General features: G+C 44.3%; 2 protein-coding genes across 2 annotated transcripts; one reads left to right on the forward strand and one right to left on the reverse strand.

The window, feature by feature from the left end:
* Window positions 1-1,323: 1,323 nt before the first annotated feature.
* On the forward strand, window positions 1,324-10,913 carry LOC130380791 (ATP synthase subunit beta, mitochondrial). Its single transcript, XM_056588131.1, has 10 exons — window positions 1,324-1,556; window positions 2,481-2,654; window positions 3,016-3,190; window positions 3,592-3,713; window positions 4,005-4,189; window positions 5,237-5,395; window positions 5,872-5,994; window positions 6,485-6,697; window positions 7,577-7,778; window positions 10,399-10,913. Exons 1-10 carry the CDS (start codon window positions 1,454-1,456, stop codon window positions 10,497-10,499), a joined length of 1,557 nt encoding a protein of 518 aa, XP_056444106.1. The 5' UTR covers window positions 1,324-1,453; the 3' UTR covers window positions 10,500-10,913.
* Window positions 9,588-18,729, reverse strand: dhrs9 (dehydrogenase/reductase (SDR family) member 9). Its single transcript, XM_056588132.1, has 5 exons — window positions 18,620-18,729; window positions 16,766-17,080; window positions 16,006-16,264; window positions 12,991-13,154; window positions 9,588-11,915 (listed from the first exon to the last, which is right to left on the reverse strand). The coding sequence occupies exons 2-5, from the start codon at window positions 17,076-17,078 to the stop codon at window positions 11,695-11,697; spliced, it is 957 nt and encodes a 318-aa protein (XP_056444107.1). The 5' UTR covers window positions 17,079-17,080; window positions 18,620-18,729; the 3' UTR covers window positions 9,588-11,694.
* Between the last annotated feature and the right edge of the window lie 445 nt (window positions 18,730-19,174).

Here is a 19,174-nt window from a genome sequence, read left to right on the forward strand (position 1 = left end):
CTAAAAATCTATCAACATCAGAATAGCTATAAGTTCATTTGGATAATATGAATCTAAGGCTAATTGATTGGCTGAGTCAATGTGAGCCAACATTGAAACACAATGTAAAACCATCCCAGCGGTAGGACTGACCTTTCGCCTTTCTGTACTCAAGACTGGAAGGAAGTTTCCAGCATGATTTGCTCGAGCAAACATTTCCATTACGTTCATTCCATTTTTCTGATATGTATGATGTGTCTTTCACATGCCGATACAGACGAGTGAATAAGATTATGTTTATCCAGAGAGAGATGTCTGCGAGCAGACAGTGATGAACGATGGAGTTAGTTCAATAGCCTAGGGTTTTCTTTAGTGTTTTTTTATTGTCAGGGATTTTAGGGATTATTTTTAACGCATCATATAGTTAATGAAGATACAGGTTGTTAAAGAGCAGGAAGAGGTTGGGCATATTGGACCCTTGCAGACTGCAGGAACTGTGGAATATGCAGAATTTGGCTTGGAGTCGCACACCCACTTTCGCGCCGACATCTATATTGTGTAAAGGTTCAAATGAATGCGCATGAAGGCCTAATCATCCCTCGGCTTCTTCAAAAAGGTATTCGTGTGGCGTAGGTCTATATCACAAAGGAGCCCCTGATTACACCGTTCAAAATGATTGGCATTAACCGCGCTACCGCTCTGCTCTCTAGTGGGAATACGTTAACATTACACCAGAAAATGCCAGACACCATGTATTTAAATGTCCTCTAAAGTTGGTGCCTATGGTGTCATACTTAACTTGTAAACGAAACAGCCCACGTCTCATTCTAATATTGTGAAACTGCCAACTAAAGTCACGTTTTTTTTAAGACAGGTGGACAGACAGAGGGTCGTAGGTTGAGGGCAGGAACAGGGGCAGGGGCAGGACCACAACGACCACAACGTCCCAGCCATATTGGAGAGGTATGTGGGGGCTGGGGTTTTTCTTGATAAAAAGCTCTGTAACTTTGACATTTCTGATAGGATTTACATTTAATCATTATAATTGGTATATCTATATCGAATATCTTAAAATAGAAGTATAGGCCGATCTATACATCTATCTATATTTATAATTTTCTTTTTTAACAAAAACGATTTAAAGTCGGCAAGAATACATAACAAAAGTAAGCAACTAAGAAAAGTAAATTTTAAGGTGCTTTTTATCTAGAAAAATTGCAGTCCTCACGTACATGTTCGTTTACACGTTTACAGGCCAACCTTGGCCTCCCCAATACGGCGGCGACGTTGACGTCCATCCAAAGGCCAACGCTGCGTCTACGTCCGCACGTCAGGGAACAGAAGCGTCAACTGCCACACTCCCGGATGATGTGCGCATGTGCAAAGCAGGGACTTTACGCGGCGCCTGCGCACTGCGGTTCATTATAAAGGCACTAGCTGTCTCCGTCTCTTTCCACCTTCAACCATCGTGAACATGTTGGGTGCTGTGGGACGCTGCTGTACCGGGGCTCTGCAGGCGCTCAAGCCTGGCCTCCAGCCACTCAAATCTCTCGTCGGATCCCCGGCAGTCCTCTCACGTAAGGCCACCCCCTCTACTAGCATGCACGGACAGTTTCGAAGAAGATAAAGGAGTTTAAAACCAAAGAGCGAACGGGTCAGGACGGCGGCTAGGCTAACTAGTGCTAGCCTTCAGTGAGGGTGGGCGGATCAGGCCGCGGTGTTAAAACATAAAATAATCCGTGTAACTCGGTCGTTTCTCCTTGTTGAAGGTGAAGCCTGGGTTCCATGTTTTCTCATGGATATATACTGCTAGATGTCTTAAGTCTGGTCGTTTTTGTCATTGTGTGAGCGCCGATGACCTTTATGTGTCACTACATGCTTACGAAGCTAATCCGTTAGCATGTGGTCAACTGTCTACACTATTCAAGTCATGGATGGCAGGCATTGATCTATTTATGATTACAAAAAACACGTAGGCTTGCAGCATTTGTAAAGAAAATGGCATTGCTCTCTGCGTTGACTTTGAGCAGAAGGTGAGCCAGACCGGTGCTATTTAAGTGACCATGAGTATTCTTGTGTGGAGGTCACGCCCCATGGTCCACTGTCAATCCCTATGAAGTGTGCATCGAAGTTCCCCCATGATCGCATGTTTTGGTCAGCGGTGGATCGCCAATTGCGGATAACCTTTGCACATAGGGAACATGGGCGGAGGACAACCTCCTTGACATTGGGGCAACCTGATGCTTGAGCTGTCAAACTTGACCAGGCTTACGGGAACTAATCATCCCAGATGAGAAAATAGGTTGACAAGTTACAGGACTGTAATACGACTTCATAAATGAGAACTCTGTAAAACTACAATTGATGTGTTCACCCATGCCGTTTTTCTATAAAGTCTCTTGGCAAGCAGAGTCTTCTCCAATACCCATGGGTTACTAATGCTCTGAAATGTCCTTCTTGTTGAAGTTAAATTTCCAGTCATTTCTGTTTCCTCCCGACAGGCAGAGACTATGTGTCGCCTGCCGCTGCCGCTGTCGTCGCCCATGGCCGCATCGTGGCCGTCATCGGTGCCGTTGTGGACGTTCAGTTCGACGAGGGCCTCCCTCCCATCCTCAACGCCCTGGAGGTAGCCGGGCGCGAGTCTAGGCTAGTCCTGGAGGTGGCCCAGCATCTCGGTAAACACCCCCCTGCTCACTGTGTACACCTCTAGGTCATGTTTGGGGATGTGACGCTGTATGTATATAGCCTGACGCACAAGATGGTTTGTGACACTGTTGCTAGGGCCAGGCACTTTGTAAGAAATACGTGCCAGGTGTTTGGATGAACTAGCGGTCTATCACCCATCATGCAGTTCCTCCTTTTGAAAGTATAAAACCGAATCTGTAAAGTCCTTTTTTAAAGTTCACCTTCTAGAGAGAACAGTCTTACCGGCAAAGTAACTGTTTTTAATGTGTAACCCGACTCAGTTCTACCTGACAAATAAATCAAATATATCCTGTGTTTATTGGTCTGTTAATAATGCTGTGATTTCTCCAGGTGAGAACACTGTGCGTACCATCGCCATGGACGGTACCGAGGGTCTGGTGCGCGGCCAGAAGGTCCTGGACACCGGCGCCCCCATCAGGATCCCCGTGGGCCCCGAGACCCTCGGTCGCATCATGAACGTCATCGGCGAGCCCATCGACGAGAGGGGTCCCATCTCCACCAAGCAGTGAGTCTCAGTGGAATTTACGTTTGTCTCTGCCAGTGGTGGAAGAATCTACCGATGAATCAATTTACTAAATATGCACTGCATCATTATTATATATTTTTTTACCTGCCAAATCGTCATAGTTTTTTTGTAGTTTAAACTAAAGGTTTGTTTGCTGATGTTTAGAGCGCTCGGGTTGGTGGAGTTCAAAGGTTAACAATAGCCAGGAATCCCCTAAAATAAATTTTCATACAAGTGTGTATGCAAATGTATAGCAGCATTGCGCTACGGTGGTGTAATTAGCAGATGACTCAATTTCAGTGAGCACTACATACAACCTGTTCTGCCCAATGGGCGAATGGCAAAGCACCCTACTCTAAAACGTGACAATAAGTGACCTGTTTTATTAACGTCTCCCGCAGGACTGCCCCCATCCACGCTGAGGCCCCAGAGTTCGTGGACATGAGTGTGGAGCAGGAGATCCTGGTGACGGGCATCAAGGTGGTGGACCTGCTCGCCCCCTACGCCAAGGGAGGCAAGATCGGTACGTGGTCCCTGGCTCATGTTGTCCCTTCCTTGACAATTGAAATCCCAAAACCATCTTTTAACTGAGTGGCCAGGTCTCTCTTGGAAAATAGTTTTAAGTCTCTGATTGAAAACTCAGACTTATCTGGTTAAATAAAAAATGTAATTGTGATAATGGGATGTTTGTGGTGGACCGCGACGGTGGGTTTGAATGGGGGAGGAAATGAAATCGAGGGCATGGGACGGCAAAGAGGGATCCTCAAGGACTGATTCGTAATTTTACCCTCATTTATTTTCCCTCGCCTTCCAGGTCTGTTCGGCGGTGCCGGCGTGGGCAAGACCGTGTTGATCATGGAGCTGATCAACAACGTGGCCAAGGCCCATGGTGGTTACTCTGTGTTCGCCGGGGTGGGTGAGCGCACCCGCGAGGGAAACGACTTGTACCACGAGATGATTGAGTCCGGAGTCATCAACCTCAAGGACGACACCTCCAAGGTACACGTAGTGGGCAGGAACGCGTGATGTCAGGGAAAACACAATACTACGGGTGTGTGTGGGCCACTCTGTGAATGCTTTTATTCTTGGAACGTAACGCGTGTACGTTCTTGGCTTAACTGCCCCTCCCCCTCATAGTCAGAAATGGAGCTGCTATATCTGGCAGTATGCATGCCTTGCCTGAGCAATCGCATTACACTGTACCAGTTGGTATTGTGTAGCTCAATCGAAGCACGGCGTTCACACTGCCAGGGTAGGCGGTTCGATTCCAACGGGGACCGTCCATTGCAATAATGTATTCACACATGCGTGGATTATTGTTGTTTAATATTTATTGGGAGTTAGGCAATGTGTGCTTTTAATCAGCTTGAAGGAAAAATGGGGTTTAGTCAAATCCCCCATCACGGCACATGAAATCCTGAAGAGCAGGTCCTACTGCAATCAAAGTTGCAATTTTAGTTTTCAGCTAGCTTTCAATTGCCTGTATATAGCTCTAGTCAATGCTGATCGATAGTGATTTATATGATGTTCTAAATAACATCACATTAGTGCAGTAACGATACACCAACTCAAGATTCGGTTTGTATCATGATTTTTTTAACCGCGGTTCGATACATCCCAAGATTTCTTTTAATTTCAAAAGCATTTTATTACAACGCCTGTGTAACAATTAACTGAATGTAACAAATAATTTGGTACACTGAACAGAAAGCATCATATTAAAGTATAGCTAAATAACCAAAGAATTCTCTATTCTGTAACACCAAAATAATACTGTTGAAAAAATAAATGGAATTTAACTCCATTTAGGAAAGGATTCAAAACACCATGTCAATGAAGTTATTCTCGTAATTCAACAAAGTAAATTAAATTGCACCCTTATTTCAATAGTTTGGTCGCACTAAGTTCCCGCTAGAAAAAAACGGTGCCGGTCAAAGTTGAAATTTTGTTATGCCGGTCAAACATCCTATTATCGCTTATTAGGTTATTAGGCGACTTTAACTGTAATTTCTAACCGTTGTCTCTGCCCTCCCCCCTGTCCTCCAGGTGGCGCTGGTGTACGGCCAGATGAACGAGCCCCCAGGCGCGCGTGCCCGTGTGGCCCTGACCGGCCTCAGCGTGGCGGAATACTTCCGTGACCAGGAGGGTCAAGACGTGCTGCTCTTCATCGACAACATTTTCCGCTTCACGCAGGCCGGATCTGAGGTCGGTCCCCATTAGGGATTCAGTTTGAATTGAGACGGGCAGAGCAATGGTTTAATCCATAGGTTCATTGTTATTATTGAGTCTTATTGTTCTTTCCCACAGTTTGGGTTTAAATATAGATCATATTGTAATCATGTTTTGAAGCACATATAGACGCAAACCATTTTGTATGATAGTTTGCATTCTCATTACAAAAATATCTGATATAAAAATTAACTGATAAACTGATTAAATAAGAACCCACTTGGGGTGGTGCAAATTTAATATTTGGCTAGTTTGTTTGAGTCATAATTGTCTAAATGGCACAGGAATGGATTTGGTTTCTGTCCTTCACGGCAGTAGGAACGAAAAAATAATTCTATAAATGTGTAATTATAAATTCACTTGTAAGAAGACACTATAAACGAGGAAGTAGACTACTATTATGGCATGTTAAGAGTTTGATGTTGACCGTGGGTCCTCTCCTGTCCGCCCAGGTGTCCGCCCTGCTGGGTCGTATCCCCTCCGCTGTAGGCTACCAGCCCACCCTGGCCACCGACATGGGAACCATGCAGGAGAGAATCACCACCACCAAGAAGGGCTCCATCACATCTGTCCAGGTGAGGGGCTGTTCTGGGGCTTCCTGTCCTGTCCAGGGTGTTGTGGTGTTAACTGCAGCCCCACTTTGTAACATTTTTTGTCAATGAAAAAAACCGATTGATTATAAAGATGTAATGTCGTCATTTGTAAATGAAAGTCCCTAGGAGACTTTTGCTCTGAATACACCGTCAAAACGAATGCCCGTTTTTAAATGGCATGACTTTAACAATTTATGTTGGGAAAATTATAATATAAAATCGTTTCATATTTGTGAGAGGCTCGACTGCAACCTAAAATCAGTTGGTGCGATCCTACAATTCCAACGTTGGTTAAGATGGATAATGTAGTGCAATATCCTAAACTTGAGTCCAAGCTGGCGCTATGTCTCCAACATTGATTGAAGCATGGTTGAGAGAGACCCGGTCATGTGCCTTAATAAATGTTTTCACCCACAAGGAAGACTTTATTGTATTTTAAAGAGGAAAAACATGTTAACGTCTTTGCTTCCAGGCCATCTATGTGCCCGCTGACGATCTGACTGATCCCGCGCCCGCCACCACCTTCGCCCATCTTGATGCCACCACCGTGCTGTCTCGTGCCATTGCTGAGCTGGGTATCTACCCCGCCGTGGACCCCCTTGATTCCACCTCCCGTATCATGGACCCCAACATTGTGGGCTCTGAGCACTACGACGTCGCCCGTGGTGTGCAGAAGATCCTCCAGGTGCGTTTACCCATCATGCCTGGCAGTAGGCCTGTTCACAATGCACTAAATGCCCGCATTGTGGTTCTACAAAACCTTTTTTGTGACTTTAAACCAAATCAGACGTTTAGATGAATTGGTTAGTCACACTTTAGTACATGGGGTCAAACCTACCCGCTGGCTAATTCAGGTGACCTCAAACCTACTAGCGAGCTAATTCAGGTGACCTCTGGCTAATTCAGGTGACCTCAAACCTACCGGCTAGCTAATTCAGGTGACCTCAAACCTAACCCATAGCTAATTCAGGTGTCCTCAAACCTACCGGCTAGCTAATTCAGGTGACCTCAAACCTACCCTCTGGCTAATTCAGGTGACCTCAATCCTACCCTCTAAGCTAATTCAGGTGACCTCAATCCTACCTTCTAAGCTAATTCAGGTGACCTCTCACCTACCATCTGAACTAATTTAGGGGACCTCAAACCTACCCTCTAGCTATGTCAAGTGACCTTAAACCTACCGGCTAGCTGACTCGGGGCACCTCAAACCTACCAGCTCGCTTATTCAGGTGACTTCCATCCGACTAGCGAGCTAATTTGGGTGACCTCAAACCTACCCTCTAGCTAATTTAAGTGACCTCTAGCTAATTATATTGACCGCAAACCTAGTGGCTGGCTAATTGAGATGAATGGCATGCAGTATTTTAGAAAGACGCCAATTGGCATATTGTTAGCTAATCAACAAAAACGCTAATATTTTAGTCCAAACCTGCACCGCTGCTTGTTCACAAGCAGCGCTCTTAATAAATGACTGGCATGGAAGACGCATTCAACATTTTGGCTTTCAAACCACACCCATTTTGACACTCAACATTTCCTCCTCCCCGTCTCCACGCCTCCTCAGGACTACAAGTCCCTGCAGGACATCATCGCCATCCTGGGAATGGACGAGCTGTCTGAGGAGGACAAGCTGACGGTGGCCCGTGCCCGCAAGATCCAGCGCTTCCTGTCCCAGCCCTTCCAGGTGGCCGAGGTCTTCACCGGCCACGCCGGCAAGCTGGTGCCCCTCAAGGAGACCATCAAGGGCTTCCAGAGCATCCTGCACGGTACGTAGCCACCGTCTGCATGGCCACTGTTAGCAGTCGCTTTGCTGGGGGTAATGGTAGTAGTAGTGCTGAAGATGGCTTTAAAAGAGCCAAAATGTGTGAGTAGCTGTCGCTTCTTGGGTTATGAATGCCTCTAATTTTTCATGGTCAGTGGGTGGTATGAACGAATCTATTATTCGATGTGTGCCGACATTCTGCAACAGCTTGACAACTGCCTGCTAAGTAGTTCCACTTAAATTGTCTGGTGTGAAAAATTAAACTAATCAGACAAGGCGGTTATATGCTATAGGCCCTAGAGTATCTGCTGTATAAAGGCTGGGACTAATTTTGAATTATAAATATGTACAATGCATAACTTTGGCTCATAGCTGAGTGGACTAGAATACCTCCCGGTGCCAAGTCGTAGCTAAGGTCCGTCCCAAAGCTTTTGAACTTTGAATTATTTACTGGAGGAGTGAACAATGTTTCAGTTGCATAAGAACCTTACGGGAAGGTAATTGTTCCGGGTATTGGTCATGGGATGGGAAAGAATGTTAAAAAATGTTAACGGTCCAAATGTCAAATCGATTATCACCCTCGGGAACGTATAATAGAATATTCTGACCCATCCCTCGTCGCAACATTTCGTCACGTGGCCCCCTACTGACATCACTAGTGGGCTACCTAGTAGGGCTGGGTATCACTAGGTACCCCACGATACGATACTATCACGATATTTTACCCACGATAACGATAATATCACGATACAGCGATTCTACGATTATCGATATATTGCAAGAAATTTCACCCACGATGCATCACGATATCTGTGTCACTGAAGAAATTCAGAATTTATTACAAAAACATTTTATGCAAAGTAACAGAAAATTAGAAAACAAAATAAATGCAGAAAACATTTCATTGCTTAGTTTCATTCGCTCTGTTTACAGTGGATGTATCGCAATGGCGAGGCGCACACAGCCTTTAGCCGTGTTCTGTAAATATTCTAGAACACACGGGAGTCCTGGAGCTCTATATCAAAATATTATCGTATATAGCCTACATAGATATCTATATCATATAATATATATTATAACCGCCAAAAGATGTGTGAGCCGATATTATGAATCTCAAACGACCGCGTTGGGTTCTCCGACGTTCCTGGTTCTTCAACGTCCTCATCAATGTGAAGTAGACTGAACCACGACAAGGAGGAGAAAGGGATTGTTCCCGGGCAGCGCTTAGGCACCTCCGCCTCCGGCGGTGGTCCCCCAGCGGGTCTCAAGCTGGAGACATTCACCGCCAACAATCCCTTTCTCCTCCATGTCGTGGTTCATGTTCTTGAGGGAGTCAAAGCCAAAGTTCCTTCCCCCCAATTCATTCTCAACCTTGGCTGAGATAACCCCCAATACGAGTCTCGTAGTAGAAATACCAGAGACGAGAGTCCGACAGAACGGTTATCCAAATAACAAGGAAGTGTACAACACTTGCGATACAGTCCTGGAGCTCTATATCTAAATAATATCATATAATACATAGAAATCTATATCATTTAATACATATTATCACGGCCAAAAGCGGTGTGCGCCTCCAGACGATATAATGAATCACAAACGACTGTCGGGTTCTGCGACGTCTCTGGTTCTTCCACTTTCACATCAACCTGAAGTCGACTGAACTGCCGGCTGCCCGCTGCCGGGCGATGGTGCCTCGCGGCAACCGGCGGCATGACGCAGTTCATGTACTTCAGCCAGTCAAAGCCAAAGTTCCTTTCTCCCAATTCCTTCTCAACCATGGCTGAGATAACATAACCCCCACAACAGTCTCGTTGTGGAAATACAAGACGCGTCAAAGAACCGACAAGAAACACTTGTGTTACAGTGTGTGTATTCACACAAACACACACACATGTGGCGCTCACACGGTCGAGTCTCATTGGCGGGCCAACGTCTCTGGGCGGGCCAGGCAGAGTAAGGGGAGGAGCTGAGATTCCTGATGACGTCAAGAATACAGACATTCCAAATCAGCGCACTTGAGCCTCCGTTTTTTCAAAGGCGAGCAGAACAGCTAGTGCTCGTTTTACACCAAACGCAAGTTTTAGCAATTGGGGGACCATAGGCAGGCTAGGGGAACTCATATTTATGTTAGAAAACCTCATAAAGTGAGATTTTCATATCATGGGACCATTAAATATCGATATTTGGCGTCAGCATATCGATAACGTCCCGCAAGACGAAATATCGCGATATGTCGCAGTATCGATATTTTGGCACACCCCTACTACCTAGGTGCCGTGCTACATGATCAACAAAACAGTTTTGCTAAGTCCACTGGGAATGGTAGTGGTTAAACATTGGCCCGCTTTAAGGTGCCATCGCTATCCTATCCAGAACACTGCAGCACTCCTCGTGTTCAACCAAACTAAATTCTACCATGTGACATCCACTATGGTAGATTCATTTTTGGCCCTGGTTTGTAGCACCGTGCTAGACTTTCAACCAGGGTTAATTTTTTGCTGCAAGGAAATGTTTGCTTAATTTTGTGACATTCACATTTTACATGACAGTTAGTCAGAGCTTTTTCAATAGTTTTCACCCCTTGTTAAGCTTTTTATTGAATTTGTCCTCTCCTCGTTCCACAGGCGAGTACGACGCCCTCCCAGAGCAGGCCTTCTACATGGTGGGACCCATCGAGGAGGTGATCGAGAAGGCCGCCAGGCTGGCTGAGGAGCATGGTTCTTAATAATTCTCCAGACAATAGAACCGTTGTGGGGCGGGGGGGATCGGAGTGTATGCAAGAATAGAGAGGATGGGGATACTCCTCAACTTGGAGCACTTGGGGAGGGGTCGGGGTTTATAAAACATCAATATGCATAAAATGTACCTGTCCTGTCATCCTGAAAAGTTATATTTAATGTTTCCAATGAATGGAAGATGGATTAAAGATCTGTCTTTACATAAAAGATACGTTCTGTATCAATTCGTTTTCTAGTTGTGTTGACCATGCTAGGATACAGTTGTTCCTAATGGGTGTGGATGTCTGCGTTCATTTTGACCACTAGATGGCAGCCATATGTCAAGCTGTTGCTTCACGTACTGTCGCAAGTGTTGCAACTTGATGACCAGAAATGAAAATAAAAACGTAACGAAGAAATGATTTATGGCTCTCTGTGGATCACACGCCAAGTTTAGATTTCTGAATAAGATCAAGGCATCCCTTCAATTATTACAGAATGACCTTGAATCTCATGGCCCTGCGGTCTTCGTGAGGGTTTCGGTTCACAATAGTATATACAACCACCTGGTGCAGCCGTTTCAATTCAAAAAGCTCTATGGCACGACTATTTTGAACAGTATTACTGATGCATTAACTTATTTTTGTACTTGATGGAAGTATGTTCTTTCCCTGCGTGATTTGTACTGTTAATGCATAATAAATACGTATATTTTTTATATACGTTGGTAGTCAAGGCGGGACAAGGCCTTAACCATAGTGCTGGTGGAAAACACTGATTATTTACAAGAAGCTATTCTATTTAGCGAGCATTTCAATATTGTCTTCCACACTGACTAGATTGATTAGGAAAAATGATTTGCAAGCAGCAGCCTTGAACCCTTTGTCGGAATTAATTGTTCAGCTTTATTTCATCATCGCTTAACACTGGTAATCCTGCCAAGGTCAACAGGCTGTGCTATCTTTACGATATCGATTTGTCCCAGACTTTGAATGCAAAGGCGCCGCTATTGTTTGCATTGTGAACACTGAAAAAACATTTCACTACAAAATCAAGCAAATGATGAAGTTTAAAAAAGTTGTAAATCCTTAGCGATGTTAACATTGAAAAGTTTGCAAAATCATGAGCTCTCCCAAGATAGTTGGGAAGGCCTTGGTAGCAGAGTTTGATTTGCGATGGTTTCTGGTTTGCAATTCGGCGCCATTATTTGATCGCTTTCGCTGGGGGAATGGCTGAGAAGGTGAGCAGGTAGTCGACAAAGCAGCTGGGCATGTAAGACAGCGGCAGCCAGAACAGCTTGGCGTCCCATCCTGGAGAGTAGCGTTTCCGCGGCGACACCCCCGCAACGGCGTGCTCCATGCAGTGCACCACCTTCATCAGGTCTGCGTCGGCCATTTTGGGGACACTCTTGATTATTGGCTCCACTAATGAAACAGAAGGATGAGGTGCTTCAGAGCATGTCTTAGCGTCTCTTGTATGAAGGTGCAAAATTTGATTTGATATGTGAACAATATATTTTTTTATACTTGAATCCAATGTTCTCACACACACCGTTTCCTGAATGATTAGTCACAGAAATTACATTCACAAATATGCAAGTCTCCAAGCTTATGCATTTCGCAACATATTGACCCTCAGGCTCTTGTTTGATGACTACGTATGTACCACAGCATTCTAGATTCCACTGGTATGCATCACTATTTTCAGTACAGGAGACATCTGCCTTTTGACAGTGCTGAACCAACATGCTAGAAATCCAGATCAAATACAACTGTTGACCAGATGTTTCTTGGATGACAAAATGTTATGCTCAAAGCTCCCCGGAAGCTATTCAGGGATGATAGCTGTATCTTCAGTTATTGGAAATGAATATGACGGCTGGTTGCAACAACTGGATTGGTTTATTCCAATATACACAGAAAAGTGTATAATCATCCATTTTCTCACAGGGTAATGAGTTGAATGTTTAGTTAACTATGCGGCGAGTCTTTAGGCTCAGAGTAAAGTGGGAGGGGGATCACGGCAAGGGAACTGTGTTTACATTTACATTTAGGGCATGTAGCCGACTTTGATTAACTGATATCATGCTTTTGCTACTTTTCTATTTGTTTCTAGACTGTTATATGATGTATTCATACATGCTTTGCGTCTGGTTCAAGGTTCAAGTCTGAGCCCGCTGACGAAATAGTCGTTGCATTTGGCAGTGCAGAATTCGCGCCTCCGGGCTACCCCCAATGTTTACAACTTCTTGGGGCGGTGTATTTGCCGACACAGGTGCAAAGTATTCGACCTGATATAAACGGACTGGGATACTCAGAGGGGTCCTTAAATCAACATGATGCAATACCGACCGTTTTTTTAAAGATACTGAAATCGGTTTCACAGAAATTAACAGTGTGAGAATCACAAGGGGTATTTCTAACATACATGCATGTAACCCTATTCTAGTAGTACCCCCAGATGCAATTATTAACCCTAAAAAAACCTTGAAGTTTTTACCTTTCTGCAGATAGTCGGGTCCGTAATCGTCTCGAACTGCCTGGGGCATCTTCTCCCAGATCCTCTGGTTGCTCTGCCAGTGGGCCTCGTAGGCTGTGACAGCCGTCCTGAAGAAGCCTGGCTCGATGGCGCACACTTTCACCCCAAACGGTAACATGCTGATTCTGGAAAGAAAAGAGTCCTCCAACCCTTTAGGCAAGGCAAGGCAACTTTATTTATATAGCACTTTTCATACACAAGGCAGACTCAAAGTGCTTCACATATAAATATTGTCATAAAATAAAATAAAATAAGTAAAAGAAAAACATATGCAAAGAAATGAGTAAAATAGAGAAAATAAAGGGAAAGTTAAAAAGGCATTTTAGTAATAAAATAGAAATTAAAGGCAAAGTTAAAAAAAAGCTTTTTAGAAAGTGTAATGTATTTAAGATTTAGCAGAAAGCTAAAGCAAACATGGTAGTCTTCAATCTTGTTTTAAAAGGTGTTCAGAGTTGGGGCAAGTCTTAAATCCTTAGGGAGTTCATTCCAGCTATTTGTTGCATAGTAACTAAATCCTGGTCTCAGAAGATCTTAGCGTTGGCTTATGTAGTGGAGGCATATCAGTTAAATATTTTGGGCCTAAACCATGTAGGGATTTATAGGTCACCAACATGATTTTAAAATCAATTCTCCGACCTACAGGAAGCCAATGTAACAATTTAAGAATTGGTTTAAGATCAGATCAACAGTCTCTCTGGTTTGAACACAATTTGCAGAGTATGTGGGTGGCCTGTAAATAATTAATGGGAGAACTCTGGGGGAGCATTTCAATACAGCACAAAGGTATTCGAATGATGGAAAATCACCAAATAACATCCGTTTCCCCTGAAAAACATTTTTAAATATAGCAGCAACCCCTCCACCTCTTTTTCAAGATCTACATGCGTCAAAAAAGTTATAGTTGGGAGGAGCTGTCTCTATCAGAACGGTTGCACTGTTATTTTGTTCCAGCCATGTTTCAGTTAAAAACATAAAATCCAGTTTAGAGGTGGTAATAAAATCATCAACTAAAAATGATTTGTTATTAAGAGACCCAACATTAAGTAGACCCATCCTGATGGTGTTGTTGATAGGCTTTAAGGTTGTTTTTGGTTTGGAGGCAACATGTATGAGATTTGTGAGGTTAGCAGTGTGTTTAAGTTTCCCTTTGTTTACTCTTAGTGGTTACAGCAGGAATGCAAAAGTTGCCATGTTTTGACGTGGGCAACCTTGGGTTCAGCAGATTATGCAAAACTTCCTTTATACTGTGTCTACGGCTGAACAATGTTCAAATACCTTGGCACAGAGATCGACCAACGTCTGTCCTTTAGCCAGCATGCAGATGGGGTTTACAAGAAGGGACAACAACGTATGCATCTCCTGAGGAAACTAGACACCTTCAATGTCAGTAAAGACATTTTGTCAACTGCCTACCAATCTCTGGTGGAATCCATCATCACTTGCAACATTACATCCTGGTACGGCTTCCTCACAAACGCAAGCAAAAGCAGACTTAATAGATTAACTAAGCAAGCAAGCAAGCTAATAGGAATACACCAGAAAGCGCTGGAGGATCTGTATATCCAGGCAGTGGGAAGGAAGACCAACTCCATCCTCTTAGATCCCTCCCACCCACTCCATCCTTGTTTTGATCTACTTCCTTCTGGCAGAAGATTCAGAATGCCTTTGGCCAGGAAAGCTATCTACAAAAAATCATTCATCCCCATAGCTATACACACACAGAACACTCATTCCTCAAAGAACACACACACACACACACACACACACACACACACACACACACACACACACACACACACACACACACACACACACACACACACACACACACACACACACACACACACACACACACACACACACACCCCCCCCCCCCCCCCCCCCCCCTCCAAGCCTTCAGTCAAAAGACAATTTTCTAGTATGGCAACATACTAGACAATAAAGCTTTTTGAATCTTGAATCTTGAACCCTTTTTTGTCTCAGTAGGCTAATACTCAGGACTACTATCAGTAGCAATCTGAACACAGCACCAAGGGACGAGGAGGTAAAACTGTCTGGAGATTTATGGAGCCTTTGAAACGGTATCAGACCTGGGATAGTTCTGTGTAGCCGCCACAGGAAGTGCTTTGGATGTTTTTACTTGGATTATCTTGATTAGGGGTCGGCAATCTTTTCTTTGTAAAGGGCCATTTATGGTTAGAAATGGGTGTGGATAGCTGTCTGGAGCCTCCTCATTTTTTTTTTGTAATAGGCTATTTAGTTACTTTAGCAATTAAATAGCCTGTATAGGCATATTCAACTTTTGAGTCTAACCCTTTCTTAAGTGGGGGGGGGGACTATGTATGACGTCATAAAAAAGGCTTTATACGTTCAAACAGCTCATCTGCTACTTCTTGTCCCCTCAAATGGTTATTAGGATGGGGGAGGCATGAAATGGTTTTGAAAAGCAGTTTTCTGTGATTTTCCAGGATATTACAGCTTTAGTTCAGCCATTTTGGATTAACTGCCACACATGTTAGCAGATGTTATTTGATTTGATCCTGATGAGACCATTTGGGATGTATTAAACAATGCTCGCTAAGTGTGTGTGATCCCGTTTCTCACAAATCCCATTAATATCTAATATATCTATTATAGATTCACACCTAAAGTCTGTTGGCAGACAAGCTGAAATTGTTCAGATCAATAATGAGGCTAGAGGCAGGGATCTCTGCCAACAGTAGCACACAGTTGTCAATGGCAAATTGGCTAACAAAAGAAACCATCAGAAATAGAGGTTAGAGAGTAAAAGAGAAAATCGGGCTCACAATTAACGAATATAATTGCTTCGAGGAATTAGAACACTGAATCGAACAAATGAAACAAAAATGGCTAAGAATTGCTAACGTGAATTAGCGAAAGATTTACCACTTCGAAACTTCGGTAAAAAGCAGACTTTGTGAACTCTCTTTTTTGCGGCGGCTGCTATGCTCCAACCTGAGGCTGTCGGTGAAGGACTCCACGGCGTACTTAGAGATGCAGTAGGCACCGGAGCAGGCACTGACTCTGCCGAACACGCTGGCCACGTTCACCACCCGGCCTCGGGACTTCTTGATGAGCGGCAGCACGCTCAGCGTCACGGCGACCACCCCGTCTATGTTGACCTCCATCATGCCCTTGTAGTCCTCAAAGGTCAGCCAATCCCATGGCGAAGACGGCGTGGCCACGCCGGCGTTGTTCACCACCGCCCACAGGCCTGAGGAACGAACACACACACACACACACACACACACACACACACACACACACACACACACACACACACACACACACACACACACACACACACACGTAGAACTGTAAGATCGAGATTCCAGGAGTATTAATTTTCCGTTTCAAAAAAGGTGTTTCTGAACCAGTCTTAAATGATGAGATCATTTAAGACTGGTTCTCTGAACCACAGTGGGCCCAAGGGCCAGGTTTTCACACAAGCCATGGACAGAAACCACAACAGGGGGCGAGCCCTGGTGGCTCACGCGGGCTCAGTCCTGAATACAGTGACCCGGGTTCAAATCCTGTCCGTAGTCATTTGTTGCATGTCCTCCCCTCCATCTCCCATACCTTCCTCTCTATCTCACTCTATAATAAATCATAAAAATGTCGGAAAAAATATATCTTAAAAAAAAATAAACCACAACAGAGGGTTTCCTGCCGCTATAAAGTACTGTGGGAAACCCTGCCACGGAACCCAACGCACCGCGCTCTCCCACTTTGGCCTTGATCATGGCGGCCACCTTGGCGATGCTCTCCTGGCTGCGGACGTTGAGGTGCGCCGTGGTCATCCTGGAGGAGCAGCGCTTACGCAGGTCCTCCTCGCCCTTCTCCGTGAAGCAGCCGGCGATCACGCTGAAGCCCAGCGAGTCCAGGTGGCCCGCCAGCATGTTGCCGAAGCCCGAGTCGCAGCCCGTGATGTACACGTGCTTGGTGGCCTTGTCGCCCACGCGGGCCAACTCCCGCAGCCAGCGGTACAGGTAGTAGACGACGACCGCGCCCAGGACGTACAGGTACATGCCTGAACCGTCCAAGAAACAAGAGAGATCGGACACACTGTTGGTTCTTTTATTATTATTTTTTCAATTTTGGTGGGAGATTTTTAAATGTGACATATTATACCATATTATATATTTCTGTCTGTGTGATTACAAGACGTTTTGAAAAATCTGGCTCTTCTGATGTCACAAGTGAGCATGTCAACCTAGATGTGTGCTGGATAGATAAGTCTACAAGCCTGGCAACGTTTGCTACAGTCAAAACGTTGCTTATCAGGTGAGCGTCGCCCACGTGATGTCAGAAGAGGACGATTTTCAAAACGGCTTGTAGCGGCTATTCACACCCACAGGTGTTGGTATAATAGGTTATCTTTAAAACCCAATTTCTTTTTCACTTTCGTTAAAAACCAGCTCACTACAGAATCATTTGTCTCAGGTTATATAGCCTGAGAGTGGTTTACTGTATCAATGACAATAGACATAGATTATTTTGAATGGAAAACGCAACAGACACCAAACGACCAAACAAAACCAACTTTGCACACAATGTTAAAATATTTACGTGGTCCATGAAGAAAGGACATTGCTTATAAAGCTCTACTGGGGAACAGGCCCACTGTTTGTTAATTGGTACTTGCATGCCGGCTGTGTGTAGGAAATCTGTACATAAATCTATCCTACACAATTATCTATATGAACACCCTTTACCTAGCCCACTAATACTGCCAATTTCATACTACTGCTGCTGAAACTGCAACAACTACTTTTAGTTGGGGTATAAAATGTTAGCATGCTGTGTTTCACATGTCTAACATGGTTCCATTACTACTGTGGCCCACTGCAAGAGAAGGTTCTGTAGTGTCTGTTCTAGCTAATTGAGGGTTAGGGTCAGATTATTTTATCTCTTGTCTTCACAAGTGCCAGGAAGGTAAGCTGTCATCAAAACCTTGAACCTTGACCACAATCTTTTCTCGTTATCTAGTTCTCCCTCACACACACACACACACACACACACACACACACACACACACACACACACACACACACACACACACACACACACACACACACACACACACACACCAAAGCTTTCCAAATGTCCCAGAAAACTCACAGACCTACTTCATACCCTGCTGATATTTTTTTGAACCTGCTGTAGGGAGTAGATATAGTAGATATAGTAGATATAGTAGGGAGTAAACAGAGTGCAGGCCTTGCTGCTGCCATCCAGGTCTGTGTCTAGCGCACTGTACTGGATCCACACAGGACTGAACCATGCAGTAAATAGAGAAAGGCTTTGCTAAAAAAATCTCATCATCAGTCTTGGTTTTGCCTAAACGTTCACAACTCATTCAATAACCGTCTTTAATATGTCTTAATAGGCGTCAATCCATGTGTCTAGGAACGGTAGGCGGCATATAGGCCAATATATTGACCGCCAGCAATGCCTACATCTTGTCAAAAAAGTTACAAATGAATAATACTAATAACAAAAACATTGATTATTATTTCCGTCACACAAAAATACAAAACAGACGGCGCAGTGAAAGGAAAATGCTTACTTTCTGCTGAGTTAAAGCCTCCAGTCTTTAAGCTGAGGGAGATTTAAACCCAACGATCCCAGCTGCAAATTCACGTGTGGAGCGGAAAGTAGTGCTCCTTAATACTCTGTAGGGAAAGGGTTACACGGGGCGGTGCCATGGGGCGGTGCACTTTCTCTTGGTTCGTGTTTGTTTCCACCAATCCCGAGGCTGGAGCCCGGTTGGTATCCTGTGAATAAATGCTCTGACAAGGTATACGAAACTGGATTGGTCTGATGGTGTTGAAAGGCCACGATGGGGCTAAATTGGAAACCTAAAACGTGTTAAGGTTATTTAGAAAAATGTGAGTTGGATGCTTGAGCAAAACGTAAAAGAAACGAACAAATAACTTACTATTTTAAAGGAGTGAAGTGTACACCAGGTGGCAGCAACGTTGCAGATATCGGACTTCTTTGTATACTCTGAACGCACCACACGACAACCCTTCTCTGTTCATGCCCTTTGACACCAATTCGATCTCATTCCAAATATTGTCGGCCAATTATTAATCCTTTGTTGGCTGCAACGCTTTGATAT

The sequence above is a fragment of the Gadus chalcogrammus genome, chromosome 4 (genome assembly GCF_026213295.1).
Source record: "Gadus chalcogrammus isolate NIFS_2021 chromosome 4, NIFS_Gcha_1.0, whole genome shotgun sequence".
NCBI lineage: Eukaryota > Metazoa > Chordata > Actinopteri > Gadiformes > Gadidae > Gadus > Gadus chalcogrammus.

Excerpts from the sequence above, each read along its gene's own strand:
- dhrs9 (XM_056588132.1), bottom strand. The coding sequence starts at position 17,078 with ATGTACCTGTACGTCCTGGGCGCGGTCGTCGTCTACTACCTGTACCGC. Across the intron at positions 16,265-16,765 it reads GGCCAAAGTGGGAGAGCGCG|GCCTGTGGGCGGTGGTGAAC; the intron begins GTGCGTTGGGTT and ends TTCGTTCCTCAG. Across the intron at positions 11,916-12,990 it reads ACCCGACTATCTGCAGAAAG|TGGAGCCAATAATCAAGAGT; the intron begins GTAAAAACTTCA and ends CTGTTTCATTAG.
- LOC130380791 (XM_056588131.1), top strand. The coding sequence starts at position 1,454 with ATGTTGGGTGCTGTGGGACGCTGCTGTACCGGGGCTCTGCAGGCGCTC. Across the intron at positions 4,190-5,236 it reads TCAAGGACGACACCTCCAAG|GTGGCGCTGGTGTACGGCCA; the intron begins GTACACGTAGTG and ends CCTGTCCTCCAG. Across the intron at positions 6,698-7,576 it reads GTGTGCAGAAGATCCTCCAG|GACTACAAGTCCCTGCAGGA; the intron begins GTGCGTTTACCC and ends ACGCCTCCTCAG.